Here is a 23479-nt window from a genome sequence, read left to right on the forward strand (position 1 = left end):
CGACCAGGTAAGTTTACAATTTTATTATTTAAATCTATTTCGTCTTCTGCAAGTTCCTACATCGTTTCACATTATATAGGTGAATAGGGGCCTACACATGTTAATATTAATACTTGATTACTTCGTGTTTCAGGGTTTTCATAATGAATTCATCACCGATTACAGTTTACACGGCCCGAGTTTAATTAACAAAGAACTGCTAGATCCACGTGTGTTTCAATCGTAAGTATTCAATTTACAGATTTATGCTACCATACGCCTGGGATTTTATAAGCATCCTGATTGATAGCACCCAAATATTGAGAACAAGAAGAATTTTATTTCTTTATTGACGAACTTCGACGTAGTTATATTGCATTTTTATTTCTGTCACGTAACGGTAAATTCGTAATATCTTAATTTTTATGACTTCGTTTTTCAATGGAATTTATTGAAATTTCACTTACATGTAAAGAATTATTTGCTTATTCATCTGATAATATTTACAGAATTTTTTGTAGTTGATTTCAAGAGATATTGCATAAAATTTCAAAAAAAATAGCAATGACATTTTAAAGTTAGAATATAAGAACGAAAGTAACGTCACATTTCGGGCAACATGTGTATATCTATTTTAGGGAATATATGTAAAAATATCGGTTAATGAGCTAATAATTGTCTACTATAGTATATGGAATTTGAAGAAAATACATTCAAAAACGAAGTCAATAAAATCCATTGAAAATTTGTTGTATGTCATGATCATGATCAATTCACAAAAAAAATGATCTCAAGAAATGATTGAATAAAAAAAATCTGTGTTTTGGAGTATTTTGATAGTTAGTTGCATAATTTAAGATGAAACAAACTGTCAGAGAATTCTGGAGTAGCTTGATTTTTATTAAAGTACTTATCCTTATAATTAAAAGTTTTATGTTGTAACTTTAAACTTGTATACCTGTGGCTAGCTTTTCTTGATAAAAAGACTTCCAAGCAGACATGCATGTAATAAATGACAGTAAAGTGATCAGGTGCATATATAAGGAAAATTATCTACATTTTTATATTGAACAAATCTTCACAATTATTCTAAGTTTTGATATACAAAATATTTTAAAATTTTCTCTTTCTTCCAACAGATTATGCAGTACATTCTGAAGTGACGGAAAGCTTGAAGATATTGCATTGTGGTCCGAATTGAGGGCAATGATTCGCATAAAGCAAGAAAGGAATGAAGAGAATCAGACATTTTATTTTTCGAATTCACACTTACTTGGATTTGACCAGTTTAAGCAAGCAACATTATGCATATACCATACTTCATTGTATTCAGTATGCATTTATGCATTGTTTTTTATTTACATCTTTTTGTTGTGTTTCCTCAAGAGAAATTATGATTCGACAATTTTTACAAATGTTATTGCCCTTTTTATTTAGAATGGTATATTTTTTTTGTCTGGATCTCCTACATACACATGATATAAAATTGTGTTTTCCTGCTTGAAAAAAATATTAGAATAATTTATCAAAAGTTATTGCCCTTATACATAGATGTCCATCTGTAAATCCTTAACCTCACCCTTAAACAAATTTCGAGCTTATTAGATCCAGACTTTGCTATGGCATGAAATTATACTCAGTGGAATTGTGATTGGATAACTAATCTTGTATTTCAATGTTTGTTTTCACTTGATACAATTGTGCATTTCTCTTAGGAATGGGACTGATGTATGTATTGTTTAAGCATGCAGTATTCTCATTTAAGCTTATCTCCTATATTTTCAGAACTAATTTCCTACACCATTAAATTAAGTCCCTTTTTTGGTAATTTTTTCCTTCTTTTTCAGTACTTTTTTTATACTTTTTCAGTACAAATTTCCTACTTTTTTAGTACTATTTTCCTACTTTTCTAGTACTTTTTTCCTACTTTTCCACTACTTTTTCAGTACTAATTTCCTACCTTATTGGTACTTTTTTCCTACTTTTTCAGTCCTAATTTCCTTCTTTTCAATACCATTTTCCTACTTTTTTGATACTTTTTCAGTACAGATTTCCTACTTTTTTAGTACTATTTTCCTACTTTTCTAGTACTTTTTTCCTACTTTTCCACTACTTTTTCAGTACTAATTTCCTACCTTATTGGTACTTTTTCCCTACTTTTTCAGTACTAATTTCCTGCTTTTTCTGTACCATTTTCATACTTTTTTTGTACTTTTGTACTTTTTTTGTACTTTATGGACTTCCCTGTAAAAGTACTAAAAAAGTATAAAAGCACAAAAAAAGTACACCATCAATTTGGCCCTGTGCACTTTATACTATTATTGTACTTTTAATGTACTTTTTCTGTACTATATTTGTGCTTTTTCTGTACTTAATGAAAACAATAAAATGTACTAAAGGTATACTTTTGTTAGACTTTTTTTGTACTTTAGTACTTTTTTTGACTCAATTTGGAACCGTGTTGGAATATCGGTTCCAAATTGAGTCAAAAAAAGCATACTTTTTCTATGCTTTTTTAGTACTTTTTTCCCATACTTTTTTTGTACTTTATTTCGGTGTGGGTACTTACATATATTTATCATGAACTTAAGTTTTTCATTACAGCTTTCAGTAACAGAAGTAAACACATGTCACAGCCTTGCTTTGTCAGGTTGGGCATCGGCCATATTTTATTGGGATTACGAATTGTTTTTCTCCTTCATTTTCCAAACTAACAGACTGATGCTTACTAAAGTAGGGTATACAGTATATATATATACAGACTGATAGCCTTTTTTATACCAATTTTTTAGCATCTTTGCTATTTAACATTCAATAAATATACTTTTTTCACATCTCGGAAAGTTGGAGTGTTGCACTCTTGGTATACAACAATATACATACAGGGCTCATTTTTATACATATTTTATCATTATCTTTTGGAAAAGGCAAAGGGAGACAATTACTGTAATTTCTTATAAAAGATAAGTCAAATAGGGACTAAAAAAGTGAAATTCAGCACTTTGAATTTGTTACTTTTATTTCATAATGCATTGTGTTTTTCTTATTTCAACTAAAAATGGGAAAAAAAATCAAAACAAACAGAAATTGAGAGATTGGTTACTTTTCAGTATTTCTATATTTTTGTTTCTACACCTCGGTTTCATAAATAACTTAAAATAGGAATGCAGTACAGAATTCAAGGAAAGTTCCTTAACTAAGATATTTTCCTGAAATCCAATTTCCTGGTGGAAAGTTTTAAGTTATATGAAATGTGTCACAGCATATTTTGCTCTATTAAACAGGATAAATGTGACTCGAGAATTCAAACTAATTCATGATTCAGTTTTTAGCAAAAACAACAAAAACATTTTTTTTTTTTTACATACTTGAATGTTTATTATCCAAAGAATTATAAACATATGTATGCTGTATTACATCACATCAATACAGCGGAGAGTTTTTACAAATTAGTTCCTCAGGGCTCCTACTAAAGTGGAGATTTACGTGTATATTTCAGACGAAGGAACATGGCTACACCCCTCCCAACACTTAAACGTCCTTAAAAGTTTGTTTGATCGAAATCCACCCTCAGTGATAATGTTGTAATATTTGTTTCTTCCACCCCCACACACCCATCGGCTCACCTCCTCAAACCCAACCAAGAAATCTGATTGGTCAATATGAGTTCTACGTGTATGATTTGTGTCTTTATTACTAAACTGCGAAGTGTTGTTCATCGGTCCTCTTGCTAAAATCTCCTGTTTTGTACCGACAATACACTTGATGCACTTCAGATGTTTTTTTCACATGTACAATTTCTATTGCGTCTTGGTGAAATGAGATACATGTCTTTGAGAATTTTTAGGAGAAGTATGTAAACGAGTGTGATTTTTGTAGTAAGATTATGTTGGGACACAACTGTGTGTTGCCTTTCGTAGCCTAGGGTGACCGAGGGCCATACTTAATTAAGTTAGGTTTTTAAATGAAACTAACATCCTGTAACCCTAGGTATAAAAAGTTTGTCTCCTAACAGTTTCAGTTCAATCCTAATTGTCATTTATTCCGGGTTTTTTTTCCATTATCTGAGGAATTTCTTGTCTATTTTATTCATTAAGTAAATGTTTTATTGGTAGTAAAATAATTTGTTCTGGGTTTTTTCCTGGTTTCAACAGGGTCATAAGGACGAAGAAAAAACTTTTAATGTTTTTTAAATAAGTTGATACATTGCTGTTGTCTACAGAAGGGGTAGGTATTCTGACCTTGATCATCATCATGAAGGTTCTGTGTTAATTAGATAAAAACCTGTATATGTAAAAGTGTAAAGGGATAGGCTGGTATCGTCATACAAGGCTCCACAGCAGGGTCCTCAGAAAACCATCAAATTTGAATATTTAATAAAAACACACAGCAAAATTTGGTACCTTTGAAAATACTGGAATCATGAAATAATTTCAAATAAAACAGTGTATTAAATTTTTTTGTGCTAAATCATATACAAATCTTTATTCTTTTAATTTTGAGTCAATAGATTACATGTACATGTATTTTAAGTAATTCGGTATGAAGAAACAAAACTTTAAGGTTAATTTTTAGGTTTGAATAAACATAAAACAAACAGAAATGTTCAAAGGTTTATTGTAATGTGAGTGGTTGATCAAGGAGAGGAAAAGATCATGTGAACATTTCTTGAAAAAATAAATTAATAAGGTACTGGTGATTTATAATTTATAGATGTTTTTTACTTAAGACATTTTCATCCCCAGGCCGACTGGTGGAAATAAATTCTGTCTGACCCAGATCCTGTAAAATCAACTACTTTTGCAGTTTTAGTTTGATTCCTTCCAATTTTGTACACAGTATCAACATGACATGGGACTGGGCTGTATACCTGTTCTTTAGTTATCTCCCCTTTTCATACAGTTATGCCCCTTTTCACTGTCTGGTGTCTACTTTTTCCTTTAAAGATTACCTCTCAAAAACCAAATGGCCTACAAACCATAATATTATCCTGGTAGGTTTCTGGAATGGTACTCTACAAAGTTTGGAAAAGAAATGCTTTTTGGCCCCTATTTAGGGTTGCAGATGTCAAATTGTTAAAACATTCAATTATGTAACTTCTTAATTCTTATTTAGCCGATACTTTCAGAGAATATTGCTTCACAAATTGTGCAAATGATAATGTTATAACCTAAATGATGCCTTACAACCACAGGTATATATGTAGATAAGTATTATGTAGATTACAAGGATATGTGTAGATCAGTATACATGTATATATATTATACAAGGACTGGTATATGAGTAAATCTGTGTATTACAGAGATGAGTAAATCTGTGTATTACAAGGACAGGTGTATAATATATGTATTAGAAGGACAGGTGTATAATATATATATTACAAGGACAGGTATATAATATATATACAGTATTACAAGGACAGGTGTATAATATATGTATTAGAAGGACAGGTGTATAATATATGTATTACAAGGACAGGTATATAATATATATACAGTATTACAAGGACAGGTGTATAATATGTGTATTACAAGGACAGGTGTATAATATGTGTATTACAAGGACAGGTGTATAATATGTGTATTACAAGGACAGGTGTATAATATGTGTATTACAGGGACAGGTGTATGATATATGTATTACAAGGACAGGTGTATAATATGTGTATTACAAGGACAGGTGTATAATATATGTATTACAAGGACAGGTGTATAATATATGTATTACAAGGACAGGTTTATAATATATGTATTACATGGACAGGTGTATAATATATGTATTACAAGGACAGGTGTATATGTGTATTACAAGGACAGGTGTATAATATGTGTATTACAAGGACAGGTGTATAGTATATGTATTGCAAGGACAGGTGTATAATATATGTATTACAAGGACAGGTGTATAATATGTGTATTACAAGGACAGGTGTATAATATGTGTATTACAAGGACAGGTGTATAATATGTGTATTACAAGGACAGGTGTATAATATATGTATTACAAGGACAGATGTACAATATATGTATTACAAGGACAGGTGTATGATATGTGTATTACAAGGACAGGTGTATGATATATGTATTACAAGGACAGGTGTATGATATGTGTATTACAAGGACAGATGTATAATATATGTATTACAAGGACAGGTGTATGATATGTGTATTACAAGGACAGGTGTATAATATATGTATTACAAGGACAGATGTATAATATATGTATTACAAGGACAGGTGTATGATATGTGTATTACAAGGACAGGTGTATAATATATGTATTACAAGGACAGGTGTATAATATGTGTATTACAAGGACAGGTGTATAATATGTGTATTACAAGGACAGGTGTATAATATATGTATTACAAGGACAGGTGTATAATATGTGTATTACAAGGACAGGTACACATGTCAGCTTGTAGTGAGAAGGAGTTCCCACCATTGTGATGTAGTTGATACAGCGCCACCTGGGGATGAGGTAATGTTTTGGTCGGTTTGGGTGGTGAGTAACCTTACTGGCTGGTGTCAGTGACAACTTGATTGACTGGTAGCAGCAGGGCATCTCCCGACTCCCCCCTCTATACTGGTCCCCCTCCCTGCTGGTCCCCCTCTATACTGGTCCCCCTCCCTGCTGGTCCCCTCTCCTCATCACATATGCCCCAGGCACTGTATTACCCTGTCCATCCAGATGTATATACCACAAAATTATGGTCAAATCATTTTGAAGTTGTAAAAAAAAATGTTCATTTGACGGTTAAACATAACAACAGCTGTATATGTGGGGAGGGGGTGAAACTCACAGGGTTGGTTACTGCAGGTGTGTGACTCCCAGATGACAAGGAGGCAAAAAAATAAATCTCTTCCACATGTCTGTATTCAGTGTTCTCCCTCATCAATTAAGTAATGATGATGAATATTGCTACCCCTCCCATCACAAGGACATTCCAGGAGTGCATTTCCTGGTATATGTGTGGTTTATGTTTAATTCGTCACATTTACTTCCTCCCAATGTTGGTTCTCATTCATTTACACTAATTTGATCTATCATGCTAGATATTTGTTTAATCACGTAGAAATTAGAGAGAGAGAAAATAATGTATTTCCATCAAAATTGTTTTCATAATTTCTCTAGATTCTTTGTTGTGACAAAAGTACACGCATGCATCCATTTTGGTAAAGTGTGAAAGTTTGTAGGAAATGTACAAAAAAAATGTGTCGTATTTCTTGAAAGTGATTGGTTTAATTATTACCTCATGAAAGTGATGGAATAGTCATAATCATCAATAGAAATATCAAAATTTTGTCTTTCATGCAAACTTTTAGATAAGGTTTAAAGTGACTAAAAAAAATTCAAAGTTATCAATAAACATTAAATAATAAATACATTATTATATTGTATTCTGATTTTATTAACGTTTTCAATTGTTTATCACTTGTACAAATTGTCAGTTAATCTTTTTGTGGTTCAAATAAAGAATTGTAAAAAATATTGCAGATTGTCCCGTTAAGACAGAAATAAGTAAACAATTATCATGTTTATGATAAAATGTATATTCTGTAGATCATCAGGGTTTGATCATGTGATCAGTTGAGTTAGCCCGTAAACCTCTAGATCATCAGGGTTTGATCATGTGATCAGTTAGCCCGTAAACCTGTCAGGATTGGTTGTATAAATTAACATTGTCCAGTCCTTCATGTCTTATCACCAACATTGACTTCCAAACTCATCTTGATCTCATTTTAACAATATTGAAGATGTCCAATTCATTTTCCGAGTAGCCATCAGTCCCACATGCTGACATGGATCTCAGTATAGTACCACCAATTGTTACATCGTATAACACTGTTTCATTGAGAACAGGAAGTTGTCCATAGAGGAAGACGCAAATTATTTAGGAGCGTAAAAAACCTCCAGGGGACATGCCGTGTGTAGTAAGTGTAGTGTTTTCTGGGAACAATAAAACTAAAACATGTCATCCCTTGTGGTGATTCCTAGTTGGTTACGGCCATATCTCCGCGTGATCATGTATTGCTATTTTACGGGGGAAAGGTTTTCACGCTTTGTTAAGTCGTAATGTCATGGATATGTTTCATATACAGGAAAACACTCCTAGTAATTGTTACTGCTGCCTCTGTCACTCAAACTTCCCTCCCTAACTACAAGCCAGGCCTGTTTATAGTGGAAAATCAAATCGGTCGCTTTTTGTCCATTTCCTGACATATTTATCTCCCTTTCTGCAAAAAGTATTCAGCATGCCATTGTCATTCAAGTGTGAAACAGATGGTCATGTGATCAGGCTATGGTGTCATTCTCCATGTCATATGGATACGTTACTACAAAGTATGTCAAACCGTGGTCATACTTGTCTCACACGTCGTGTGGTTCTCAATCAATGTCACACCATCTATAGACACTTTACACCAATCGCTCTACAGCAATTGATAATCAGTTTTAAAAAAACATACATACATCATTGGTGTTCTGAGTATGTCTTTATTATTATTTATACTCACGTAATGGAAAATATCAATAACATTTATAAAATATGTTCACATTTAGGTGGTATATATACTCTCTTTCTCTTCAGGTGGTATATATACTCTCTTTCTCTTCAGGTGGTATATATACTCTCATTCTCTTCAGGTGGTATATATACTCTCTTTCTTTTCAGGTGGTATATATACTCTCTTTCTTTCTCTTTAGTTGGTATATATACTCTCTTTCTTTCTCTTTAGTTGGTATATATACTCTCTTCTTTCTCTTTAAGTGGTATATATACTCTCTTTCTATCTCTTTAAGTGGAAATATACTCTCCTTCTTTCTTTCTCTTTAAGTGGTATATATACTCTCTTTCTTTCTCTTTAAGTGGTATATATACTCTCTTTCTTTCTCTTTAAGTGGTATATATACTCTCTTTCTTTCTCTTTAAGTGGTATATATACTCTCTTTCTATCTCTTTAAGTGGAAATATACTCTCCTTCTTTCTTTCTCTTTAAGTGGTATATATACTCTCTTTCTTTCTCTTTAAGTGGTATATATACTCTCTTTCTTTCTCTTTAAGTGGTATATATACTCTCTTTCTTTCTCTTTAAGTGGTATATATACTCTCTTTCTTTCTCTTTAAGTGGTATATATACTCTCTTTCTTTCTCTTTAAGTGGTATATATACTCTCTTTCTTTCTCTTTAAGTGGTATATATACTCTCTTTCTTTCTCTTTAAGTGGTATATATACTCTCTTTCTTTCTCTTTCATCCTTTCAAACTCTATACATCCTTGAATTCTTTTACTTATTTGCTATGACAACTTTGGATAAGGTATGTATTCTTATTATTTTAACAGAATTATATACTAATAAGTTGGTCATTTGAAAGTAAGTTTTTTTCAAGCAGTAATTACATCACAACATTTGAAAATCTGTTGAACTATAGTAAAATCTGCTGACCTAAGGTAAAATCTGTTGACCTTTAGTAAAATCTGTTGACTTATAGTAAAGTCTATTGACCTATAGTAAAATCTGCTGACCTAAGGTAAAATCTGTTGACCTTTAGTAAAATCTGTTGACTTATAGTAAAGTCTATTGACCTATAGTAAAATCTGCTGACCTAAGGTAAAATCTGCTGACCTATAGTAAAATCTGTTGACCTATAGTCAACCTGCTGACCTATAGTAAAATCTGTTGACCTTAGGTAAAATCTGTTGACCTAAGGTAAAATCTGTTGACCTATAGTAATGTTGAAACATCAATTTCTTGGTGACTCAAAAGGGGTAAATTAGACCTTGTGCATTCAAAGCTAAACTTTGATATAATGTTTCAAGCAGTAATTTGAATCAATACGCACAGTTGAAAAGCTACTGGGTATTAAAAGGTTAACAAACTCATTTTTATCAGTATTCAGTAGAATACAGCAACATTTGTTGAGATGTGCTCCTCTTGTTGTACTGGTGGGATTCATGGACAATTCACAAAGTTTTTGGTACTGTAGAACATTTTATACCTAATCATTCGTTGATATATGGCCGAAAACATGTGGTCTATCAATACAACAGGTGCCTGTATCAGAGATTATATTTAATTACATCGACATACCCTATATATACCTTTACCTGTATCAGGGATTATGTTATATAATTACATCGACATACCCTATATATACCTTTACCTGTATCAGAGATTATATTATATAATTACATTGACATACCCTATATATACCTTTACCTGTATCAGAGATTATATTATATAATTACATTGACATACCCTATATATACCTTTACCTGTATCAGAGATTATGTTATATAATTACATCGACATACCCTATATATACCTTTACCTGTATCAGAGATTATATTATATAATTACATTGACATACCCTATATATACCTTTACCTGTATCAGAGATTATATGTTATATAATTCCATCGACATACTCTATACCTTTATCTGAAAGTTGCAGGGTTTAAATATTAAACACAATATTTCCGAAGTTGCATCAAAATGATCATGGCAGTTGGACATACCTTGATACCTGTCTATTTATCGTAAAGATCAAGCCGTAGAGATAGACAGCGAGATACAGTGTTAGATACGATCGGGGCTACAGTTTACCCTACGTGTCAGATAGGGAAGGTTCTGCTGCCGTTTGTGATCTCCGTACAAGATCGTGACATTTGTGTAGCTGTTTTTCTTATCTGATCGCGTCTTAATCAGATGCTGTTGCCGATGTATCGCTCAAACATGCAACTATTTTATCGTGAAAATCAAGACATCTTTTATTAATTATCAAAAAATATCAAGATACCATCTAATTTCCAATGTGATAAGGTCTTATAGCAATTTTGACCAGCTGCTGTGCTAGGGTGACAGGTTTGTTCCACTGACTTTTCATGACTCTCGCAGAATGAAATGTGCACCTGTGACTTACTGGGGTCTAACACAATCTGACACAATTAATGGAATGCTAGATATTGGTACAATATGCTTCACTTTCCACTGTTGTCTCCAACCATGAGTAATCCCTGGGACCAACATCATTACTATGAAGGCCATCTCCGTCAGAAGTGTTTCTGATGGTTCACAATTTCCCACGTATCCCTAGTGGGAGGTTAAGTTATTTCTAATTAAATCATTTTTGAAAATTGAGATTCTGGAACTTGTGTGACAGCAGGTATATAACAAGTATGAGGTAGTCTACATCAGGTAATGGTAGGGTCTGCTAATCTAATTTGTATTAACTGCGATCAGATGGATAGCTGTGTAATTGAGAAATTCTTCTACACGTGAGCCAGCCTACCTCCATTTTGTCTATTAGGATGACAAAGATGGAGATCAAACACAGGACGGTACTTTCAAATGTTTCATCTTTAGGACATAATTTTTTCCATAAAATGTTTCAAAGATTTTGGATTCACAGCCTAATCAAGTTGTAATCTGTGATATTAACACCCCCACAGCTTCCAATTAAACCACGATGTTCTGTCTCTCAAACACTCGCGCAATATGTATCCTTTCTAATTTACGGAGAGATCGGACACGTGCTCAACGTGTCATTTCTCACTGTATTACCGTGGAAGCCATTGCTGGGATTCTGTGAACACAAAGCACTACCAGGCTCCAGATGTGGAATTCCGTAAGCCTTATTTGATGGAGCATTAATATTTTTTGAGGGAGCGTAAAATTACGTAGTAAAGACTTAAAAGTCAGCAGGAGGGCACAGGTGTCTGCCGGTCATCACCACCGGAGGGGGTGAAAATTGTTGGTAGGGGTTTGGTCATCACCACCAGAGGGAGTGAACGGCTTGCTGGTAGGGGTTCGGTCATCTCCCCAAGTGGTGAACGGATTTCTACAAGGGGTTCAGTCATAACCACCGGAGGGGGTGAACAGATTTCTGGTAGGGGTTCAATTTTCAAGTTTTCAAAAACAAAATGTTTATCATATTTCTAAGGCTACCTGTATCATTGTTACCAACCCTTTGCATAACAGAACCTGTCTATTCTGAAACCTAATATTTTGCATATGTTTTTTGTAGCATTACTAATCACACAAAAAATGTTTTCAGATAATGAAAACAATACATATTAAATTAACTTTTGGACAAAAGTGTATAAAATGTGTATTTGAATTTCATTGTACTCTAATCTACATGGTGATATTATAGAACTTATAAATATATATACAAATGGCTCTTCATTTATCTATATCTACAAAATAAATATCTTTGAGAAATAAAGATTAGATTGTTTTTTATTGACATTGAATTAAAATGTGGTTATAATTAGATAGTGGTGATATCAAATGTTTTTGTTTACAAACAGAGCTGTTTTTTTACCCCCATCTTGACACAGGAAAGCATGCTGTGAAGAGTTATGGTCAAATTTTATGGAAAACACAGACATTTAAGATAATTAGCAAAGAATCCTCCCCTTAAAACTCTTGTGAGACGTTTCCCATAGTGTTAAGTTACCGAGGGATGACTAAGCTAGACCCTACAGTTTCATAAAGCATGCTAGAGGGCCTTTTATTATTAAAACGCAAAAGCTTATTCCTTGCAGCATCTGAAAACATGTGGAAATACTCGTTCCTGTGAAATTGACATGGAGCGATGTAGATTTTATGTTGAAATGTATCCCCCTGACACTAGATTACCTGTGTTTTGTCGATGTAGGATCTGCTAAATTAACACACACCATATGTGTACAGGGAAGTCCTAGCACCGAAAAGAAAAGGCCTTTTTTTTTTTTTTTACAAAAAAACTACTTCTAATAGCACCCTGTTTTTATGTAAATTTTAAAGGGGAATAAATTAACAAGGGAAAAAATAGCTGGAGGTATATATGAAGAATGGGGATTTGTAAGGTATTAATAGTTCTTTGACATACTCCAGGTGATAGCATTTAATTAAGTATCAATTCCTTACCACTGTAAGTTAAAACAGTGCTTGCTTTCAAGCCGACCTATGTTTTCTGTACGCTCCAGCGAGGAGGAATTCAGTGTAGTATAAAGGCTGTGGTCAGCTGCATGTGTCGATGATAACAACAACATGGTGTTTTGCAGTGTAACACTGCACCCGACAAGTCGACTTGCCATCTTAATTTACACTTGAGAAAACTTCCTTAATGGCCAAAGGAAGTGAACAGGTCAGAACACAACCAGTGAACCATCTCTTTGACGAGTGTTTTGGTCGTAAAGTTAAGGACTTTGACAATCTCAAACAATTAGGATGTTTCCTACAGTGCCACCTGGTGTTTTAAACATATCAAACTGTCCTTTTCGACAAAACAGAGCAGTTTGTCCCATAAATTTTCTACTTCTGTCCACTTGAAAAAATTCTTTGGTTTTTTATTTGGTTAACCATTGACCCAGGTGGTCCAACCATGAACTGTATTAGCTGATGATATACTACTGTTGTTTGTAAATAGTCTATTTTATCTTCGGTTTGAATATTAATTATCACTGGACGGCTAGCTCTGGTTCTGGTGACCTGACAGTTCTCTAAAGAATTGGTTACCAGTCGGTTACAATGTAGACAACTAGCTCTCCAGAGTTCTGGTTACCCGACAGTAATCTCCGGAGAATCAGTTACCCGACAGTAATCTCCGGAGAATCGGTTACCCGACTGTAATCTCCGGAGAATCAGTTACCAGACAGTAATCTCCGGAGAATCAGTTACCAGACAGTAATCTCCAGAGAATCAGTTACCTGACAGTAATCTCCGGAGAATCAGTTACCAGACAGTAATCTCCAGAGAATCAGTTACCCGACAGTAATCTCCGGAGAATCGGTTACCAGACAGTAATCTCCAGAGAATCAGTTACCAGACAGTAATCTCCGGAGAATCGGTTACCCGACAGTAATCTCCGTAGAATCGGTTACCCGACAGTAATCTCCAGAGAATCAGTTACCAGACAGTAATCTCCAGAGAATCGGTTACCTGACAGTAATCTCCAGAGAATCGGTTACCAGACAGAAATCTCCAGAGAATCAGTTACCAGACAGTAATCTCCAGAGAATCAGTTACCAGACAGTAATCTCCGGAGAATCAGTTACCTGACAGTAATCTCTGGAGAATCAGTTACCTGAGACTACCGTCAAAAGGCCTGGTTATACCAGATAATACAGCTTTCACCAGTTCTTGTCTGACAATAAAGTCCCTACCATAAGTTGATGGCTGGTCTCCTTGTGGTATAATTTATGGTCAATAACAGGTCAGAGCTTAGCAGAGTAATGGAAGTCATGTGATGTTTATTTTCGACAGGTTTTTCGCCCTCATCTTGCTTAATTCACATAAAGCTAAAACAAATATGTTTTATTTGTTAAATATTAAAGTATGTGATGACTTTATTTGTTTTTTAACCTTCCAACCTGTTTCTCGTCCGAATTCCAACACTTTAAACATCAGTCTTCCAAGAAAATCCATGGTATGTGAAGGATATCCAAGTCTCGAGCAATAAGCAGGTACAATATTGTGACCATCCCTATTTGTTGTGTTTGGATAAAAACCCATTGACCCTGGCATCTGAGAGGACAACAACAGGTGCCTCCACGATGGTTAATAACTTACATGATACCGGAGGTTAATAACTTACATGATACCGGAGGGGTACCTGTTTAGCTTGTCCTTGACTTCCAGTGACTCTTTATGGCCACTTTACTCACACACCTTGCATCTGATCGTTAGCAGGTATACTTTTAGTTTTAGAGATTGCCATGTGTTTGGCTTGCTCTCTGAAGTGTACTGGCATGTTTTTGTATCCTCTGAATTCCACTGGCTATAGCCTTGCATTTCGTCAAGGTAGCTTGGTAAGTGGTTTAAATGATTACCAGAGAAACCTGCCGTTATCTTGTATGGCCAATAGTCGTAATATATGTCTGCCTCATATTTGTTTAACAAATTATGTAGTGTTAGGATCAAGATGAAAACTCATGGCGTGATTAATTAATATATGCAGTACATGTTTTACATATTTTTACCTGTAGAGTATTTCTGTATAGAGAATTCCCTGATTGATCTTCCTATAGCCCCACAATGTTTAGGAAATCCCTGATCTTAACCCCAGTTATCTCTGCAGGTGAGAAGTTTTTATACATTGTTGCAGTACATGTGACCTCTGCGGAATCCTGATGATAAAGAATTCGCTGGCATTGATAATAGATTTAGTTCTGGAACAAATCTTCAATCTCATTCTAGCTTCGAACTTTTCTTCATCTTCATTCTCAAATCAGATTTCTTACATTTTCTCAGGATCCAAGTCTTGTTAGAATCTCCGCGATTTCACCGACTTTACAGTTTGGGGTACTGTAATTACTCTGTGTATATATTTACACGGCATAAGAAACAATACCTGTTGACAGTAAGCTCGCATTGTGTTCCAGTTTCTAGGGGGTTGATTGTTCACAGAAACAGCTCTATTTTCGGCGCCTGCCATGTGGTTTTGCGGCCCTCGGTACTGTTTACGATTACCACATGTCTGTATGTACGGGTATTTTTTGTACTGAGTTTGTACTATAGAGAGCAGGTGTTACCACAGACACAACACAACTTCCTTTAATGATTAACAAGTGGAAGAACTGCCAATTATCTCTTGTTGTATGACCTAAGTGACCTTTAGACATGTCTACCTCAGATTCCTCAATATTTGCCCGAGGTTCAGACATGTAACAATGTATGTCTGAGGAATATGTTTTATGTTTTTTTCCAGTTTCAATATATTTTTGTTTTCCAGTACACATTCCTGATGTATCCGCTGTGAGAGATAATAGACACAGGGGTTGTCACACTGCCATCCTAATAGACACAGGGGTTGTCACACTGCCATCCTAACAGTCACAGGGGTTGTCACACTGCCATCCTAACAGACACAGGGGTTGTCACACTGCCATCCTAACAGTCACAGGGGTTGTCACACTGCCATCCTAACAGACACAGGGGTTGTCACACCGCCATCCTTACAGACACAGGGGTTGTCACACTGCCATCCTAATAGACACAGGGGTTGTCACACTGCCATCCTAACAGACACGGGGGTTGTCACACCGCCATCCTAACAGACACAGGGGTTGTCACACCGCCATCCTAATAGACACAGGGGTTGTCACACTGCCATCCTAATAGACACAGGGGTTGTCACACTGCCATCCTAACAGACACGGGGGTTGTCACACCGCCATCCTAACAGACACAGGGGTTGTCACACCGCCATCCTAATAGACACAGGGGTTGTCACACTGCCATCCTAACAGACACAGGGGTTGTCACACTGCCATCCTAACAGACACAGGGGTTGTCACACTGCCATCCTAACAGTCACAGGGGTTGTCACACCGCCATCCTAACAGACACAGGGGTTGTCACACTGCCATCCTAACAGACACAGGGGTTGTCACACTGCCATCCTAACAGACACAGGGGTTGTCACACCACAATCCTAACAGTCACAGGGGTTGTCACACCACCATCCTAACAGTCACAGGGGTTGTCACACTGCCATCCTAACAGACACAGGGGTTGTCACACTGCCATCCTAACAGTCACAGGGGTTGTCACACCACAATCCTAACAGTCACAGGGGTTGTCACACTGCCATCCTAACAGACACAGGGGTTGTCACACTGCCATCCTAACAGTCACAGGGGTTGTCACACTGCCATCCTAACAGACACAGGGGTTGTCACACTGCCATCCTAACAGTCACAGAGGTTGTCACACCACCATCCTAATATACACAGGGGTTGTCACACTGCCATCCTAACAGTCACAGGGGTTGTCACACTGCCATCCTAACAAAATACAAGTACCAGTAATTGGTAACTGGCATTAGCTTAATCAGTTAAATGTTTCAATTCATTATCCTTAAATTGATATAACTTAGTTTCAAATATAAGGATGTAAATGGTAAAATTTCCAACACTTCATGTTTTACTTTTTAGGGGTTGTCCAGTTCAGGGGCAGATAACTTAACACAGATACAGCGATGGTTGACAGTCCTCAAGGAGCACAGTTCCTCTGAGCAGTGTCCACTTCTACAGGTCAGCTGTGCCAAGGTCATAGGTCAAAATGTAGATATGCTGTTAGTTGATGCCAACAACAAGTTAGGTAAGTACTTTCTCTTACAGAATGTCTTGATATTGTAGGGATTTTCTCATAATCTCTTTATAAACCATGAAGTTAGGGGGTATTCTGAAATCAGTTCTGGAATCTGTCCATCTGTCCGTTCATGTGTCTGGACAGAAGTTTGTCTGAAGTAAGGGTGGGGGGTATGTTGTTCTGGAATGTCCCCACATAGGACCAATTGATTTCTTGTGTATCAATTTGAGTTTTAGACTTGAAAATCAATATTTTCAAGTCTGTTGTTTATATGTAATAAAAATGGCCGATATCATTTGTAACCATTCTCTGCTTTGTTCTTTATGGTTGAATTCATTTGGTCCAACAAGCTTGACCCCGCCACCAGTCATGTATATAAAAATTCACCCAATCAACCAGCTCCTATAAAACATTTATTCATTTGATAATCAAGTATCCATAGTAATTGTGTTTTTGTGAGTTATGTTTCATTTCAAATACAGTTTCCTTCATTTTATCAAATAGTCAATCAGAATTTTAACAGAATGCTTCCCAGTCTTATAAAAATAAAACGGCCAGGATTTGACGTTCTATGTTGCATTGTTCTTCACAATAAACTTACAGAATTTGAGTTAAAAAGAAGCTGGATTTATTGAATTGTGATATTTTTCTCTACAAAGGGCAGATTGTACCTTCTGATCAGTGATTTATTTTCAAATGTAAAACTTTGGTGTCCCAAAATATTACATAAATATGGCTCTGCAAATCTTCATTCAAACCTATAAAAGCAGCAGAAATTAACATGGAAACAAAAAATAAAAGTTTGTTATGATAGTCTGGCTGACTATGAATTCGTGATCTAATACAATATTTCATCTGTAAAACTAATTGAAGTTCATAAAATGTTATCACAATGTAATGTGAGGTTTCATGTTATATCAGAGTTACTTCCCCTCGACTGGAACCTCTACTTGATATACGGACCGTGTGATACACAGCTGTCGTGTACCCTGTTTATCTTATCACTGACATAGAAATCTGAGAAGAGAAATCTGTTTTAGAATTGGAACATTTAAATTCTTAGATATACTAAACTGTCCTAATGAAGATAAGACCTGGATCTCTGTGGAATTGACAGTTCCTACTGACTAAGGTGGTAATAAACTGGTGTATATTTGGTGAATTATAATATCTTTGTCAAATTTTCTCAGAAGTTTCTTTTACATGAATACACATTTTAACTAATGCAAATTTATTTATGGACAATGAGTTAGAAGTCTTTAGTTATGTAAGTTGTCACATGGACAGTAAATTAGGAGGATTTATAAAATATAACCTTTGCTGATGACTTGGTTTTTGGACAAGTAGGTTAAATATCAGTAAAACTCCTATCAATATCACAGCTGTTCACTGTTAAATATCTGTCACCAACAGGCTCTCATCTACTTGTTTATTCAGTTACTTCCTCCCTGTCAATTAAACTTACATACCTGTACACCTATAACTTACATACCTGTACATTTATAACTTACATACCTGTACACCTATAACCTACATACCTGTACACCTATAACCTACATACCTGTACACCTATAACCTACATACCTGTACACCTATAGCTTACATATCTGTACACCTATAACTTACATACCTGTACACCTATAACTTACATATCTGTACACCTATAACTTACATACCTGTACACATATAACCTACATACCTGTACACCTATAACTTACATACCTGTACACCTATAACTTACTTACCTGTACACCTATAACTTACATACCTGTACACCTATAACTTACATACCTGTACACCTATAACTTACTTACCTGTACACCTATAACCTACTTACCTGTACACATATAACCTACATACCTGTACACCTATAACTTACATACCTGTACACCTATAACTTACTTACCTGTACACCTATAACCTACATATCTGTACACCTATAACCTACATACCTGTACACCTATAACCTACATACCTGTACACCTATAACCTACATATCTGTACACCTATAACTTACATACCTGTACATTTATAACTTACATACCTGTACACCTATAACTTACATACCTGTACACCTATAACTTACTTACCTGTACACCTATAACCTACATAACTGTACACCTATAACTTACATACCTGTACACCTATAACTTACATACCTATACACATATAACCTACATACATGTACACCTATAACCTACATACATGTACACCTATAACTTACATATCTGTACACCTATAACTTACATATCTGTACACCTATAACCTACATACCTGGACACCTATAACCTATAACCTACATACCTGTACACCTATAACCTACATACCTGTACACCTATAACTTACATACCTGTACACCTATAACCTACATACCTATACACCTATAACCTACATACCTGTACACCTATAACCTACATACCTGTACACATATAACCTACATACCTGTACACCTATAACCTACATACCTGTACACCTATAACCTACATACCTGTACACCTATAACCTACATACCTGTACACCTATAACTTACATACCTGTACACCTATAACTTACATACATGTACACCTATAACCTACATACCTGTACACCTATAACCTACATACCTGTACACCTATAACCTACATACCTGTACACCTATAACCTTCATACCTGTACACCTATAACTTACATACCTGTAACCTATAACTTACATACCTGTACACCTATAACCTACATACCTGTACACCTATAACTTACATACCTGTACACCTATAACCTACATACCTGTATGCGTATTACCTACATACCTTGTACACCTATAACTTACATACCTGTACACCTATAACCTATAACTTACATACCTGTACACCTATAACCTACATACCTGTATGCGTATTACCTACATACCTTGACACCTATAACTTACATACCTTGACACCTATAACTTACATACCTGTACACCTATAACTTACATACCTGTACACCTATAACCTACATACCTGTAGGCGTATTACCTACATACCTGTATGCGTATTACCTACATACCTGTAGGCGTATTACCTGCATACCTTGACACCTAACATTTGATCATGAAATTGGTTCCTCCTTTCTGTTTATTGTTTCTTGTGACTAGAAATTTTAATAACTTTTGATGTGAATGACCACTGACATGGATTATTGGTGGCCTTCCCTGTTAGGATTAGTTTTGTCAACTCTCATGAATTAATGTATTCAAAGTCAATATCTCTTACTGATCTAAGGTATTTATCAGGGTACCAAGTCAATAATTGTAGTCATTTTTAGCATTTTAATTCAATATTTGGACCTCACCTGAAGTTGACATTGTCTTAAGTTTCATTGTCTTTTTATCCACTCACAAAGAACAATTGATTTGTTACCTCCACAGAACGTGATATCATAGGATTTCTATCCTTATGGTTGTGGCTGATTCATGGAGCAACATTCTGATTAAAATCTATAACAACTACATATGTTAGACATTAGATCTTTATATCATGTTTGAACTGAAGAGACATCATGTTTCAGTAAACAATGGGGATCAGTGATGTAGAGATCATATATAGGTAACACATGGGAACTGTCCTTTCAAACAGAAACTCAACAATGACCTCTTAATGATGGCATAGACATTAGGGGGTGATTTATTATCATCACAATTTTGCTTCTTAAATCCTGTAACTTTAATGATTGGTAGATTTAACTTTTGTGGGACACAATGCGGTTTAGGTCCATCATTGCCACACCTGGTCAGTGTACCTGTCTATAAAGGACATATATCTGTACTAGTGTTAAATAAACCTGTCTATAAAAGACATACCTGTACTAGTGTTAACTAAACCTGTCTATTAAGGACATATATCTGTACTAGTGTTAAATAAACCTGTCTATAAAAGACATACCTGTACTAGTGGTAAATAAACCTGTCTATAAAGACATACCTGTACTAGTGTTAAATAAACCTGTCAATAAAGACATATCTGTACTAGTGTTAAATAAACCTGTCTATAAAGGACATACCTGTACTAGTGTTAGATAAACCTGTCTATAAAGGACATACCTGTACTAGTGTTAAATAAACCTGTCTATAAAGGACATACCTGTACTAGTGTTAAATAAACCTGTCTATAAAGGACATACCTGTACTAGTGTTAAATAAACCTGTCTATAAAGGACATACATGTACCAGTTTTAAATAAACCTGTCTATTAAGGGTGTATCATTCTGTTAAGACCACATGTCCTTTCGGTGACCAACAACATAAAGTATATATCTTGTTAGTAAAACCACATGTTAACAAACCATCCGGGTGTTGTCAAACAACATTTGGAATACATTCTACAAGCTTTCAGTTGAAAAGTGTATTGATATTCATTTTAATGAGTTAGCTCCACTCCCTCTCTATTATTTCTGGTGTTATTTTCCACTCTTGAGATGTTGGAAATGGAGAATAAGTAAACACTTGTTCACATAAATCACAAGGTAAAGCTGGACTACCCATTGGCTAGAGACATATTGATGGCCCTGTTTGGCTGATGGGACCTCCAGTAAGGGCTGAGGGAGAAAGGCATTGATTGGCTGAACGGTTGAAAGACAATAAATATATCAGTAGTACTCATGATGCAGGTAAATAAGCCGCTTTGTTTAATATGTGACAAATTGAAACTCTTTCAACCAACTGGTGACATTGTAACCATCATGGTGTCATATCTTATTACACTTATGTCGTAATCTTTAGAACAAACTGTGTCAGTAAATCAACATGACATCAAAACCTACTTCATTATAGGTTTACAGTATATCGCTGATTTCCTCATCATTGATTTGATTAACATTCTAACTCCACCCCTCCACCCCTCCACTCCTCCACCCCTCCACTCCTCCACCCCTCCACTCCTCCACCCCTCCACTCCTCCATCCCTCCACTCCTCCACCCCTCCACCCACCTTTCCACCCCTCCACCCCTCCACCCCTCCACCCCTCCATCCACCCATCCACCCTTCCACCCCTCCACCCCTCCATCCACTCCGCCACCCCTCCACCCACTCCGCCCCTCCACCCCTCCACCACTCCTCCACCCATCCACCCCTCCATCCACCCTTCCACCCTTCCATCCACCCATCCATCCACCCTTCCACCCCTCCATCCCTCCATCCACCCTTCCACCCTCTATCCACTCCTCCATCTACCCATCCACTCCTCCATCCACCCTTCCACCCTTCCATTTTAAATATGTTTCTTTGATTTTAATATTCAATCATGATGAAATGTGAGACTGTTCACCATCAGAAAATGAATAATTGTGATGTATCTGCCATTTGTGGTGGTATACCAAAGACAGGAAGAGTCCTCCACTGGCTGATGACAGAGTTTTATTTAATGAAGAGAAATGTTGTAATAAAGTGTAGTCATATCACAGACATTTTATATTTCTTTATTAATAAACAGAGTTATCTAGATCCTGGCCAGAATGTACTTCTATCGGGTGGTAGGCCATTCAGTCATGTGCAGTTTGTTATAATTATGGCATACATCATCAGAACTAAAGAGGAGGAGGGTTTTTTCATCTTTTTAGATTAAACTTTGTCAACTACAGATTCATAAATAATTGGGTACAATGATGTTTATGATGTCATCACCTTTGGGATATTCCTGGTATGGTACTGTTGGTGATAAACTTTTAGATGATCAGACAGGGTTGTCAGCTTTGTTAATGACTTTGGTAGTAATGTCTGTCTCAAGTCTGGTACTGTAGACCAAACCCATTCTGGAAACAATCAGTCCCTTTCTCCATTTTATGTTGATTATTAATTATTTGTTTTACCCAGAATTGTAAGCTTTTACATGAAAATATCAAAAGTTATGTCAGATGAATATAAGCTAAAAAAAAACCCAGGATATATGTTATTCCAGTACTGTGTATATATTAAAGATCCCAGTACTGTGATATATTAAAGATTCCAGTATTGTGATATATTAAAGATCCCAGTACTGTGATATATTAAAGATTCCAGTATTGTGATATATTAAAGATCCCAGTGCTGTAGATATATTAAAGATTCCAGTAATGTGGATATATTAAAGATCCCAGTACTGTGATATAGTAAAGATCCCAGTACTGTGATATATTAAAGATTCCAGTACTGTGATATATTAAAGATCCCAGTACTGTGATATATTAAAGATTCCAGTAATGTGGATATATTAAAGATCCCAGTACTGTGATATATTAAAGATCCCAGTATTGTGATATATTAAAGATTCCAGGACTGTGATATATTAAAGATTCCAGTACTGTGATATATTAAAGATTCCAGGACTGTGATATATTAAAGATTCCAGTAATGTGGATATATTAAAGATCCCAGTACTGTGGTTATATTAAAGATTCCAGTACTGTGATATATTAAAGATCCCAGTAC

The 23479-nt window shown here is 35.4% G+C and overlaps 1 protein-coding gene across 1 annotated transcript in view; it reads left to right on the plus strand.

The window, feature by feature from the left end:
* Positions 1–23479, plus strand: part of LOC117322779 (thyroid adenoma-associated protein homolog) — a 119942-nt gene that overhangs the window by 70286 nt on the left and 26177 nt on the right. The window contains exon 36 of the mRNA XM_033877719.1: positions 16904–17069. Coding sequence (XP_033733610.1) covers positions 16904–17069 — 166 coding nt within the window. The remainder of the gene's footprint in view (positions 1–16903; positions 17070–23479) is intronic.

The sequence above is a fragment of the Pecten maximus genome, chromosome 3 (assembly GCF_902652985.1).
Source record: "Pecten maximus chromosome 3, xPecMax1.1, whole genome shotgun sequence".
NCBI lineage: Eukaryota > Metazoa > Mollusca > Bivalvia > Pectinida > Pectinidae > Pecten > Pecten maximus.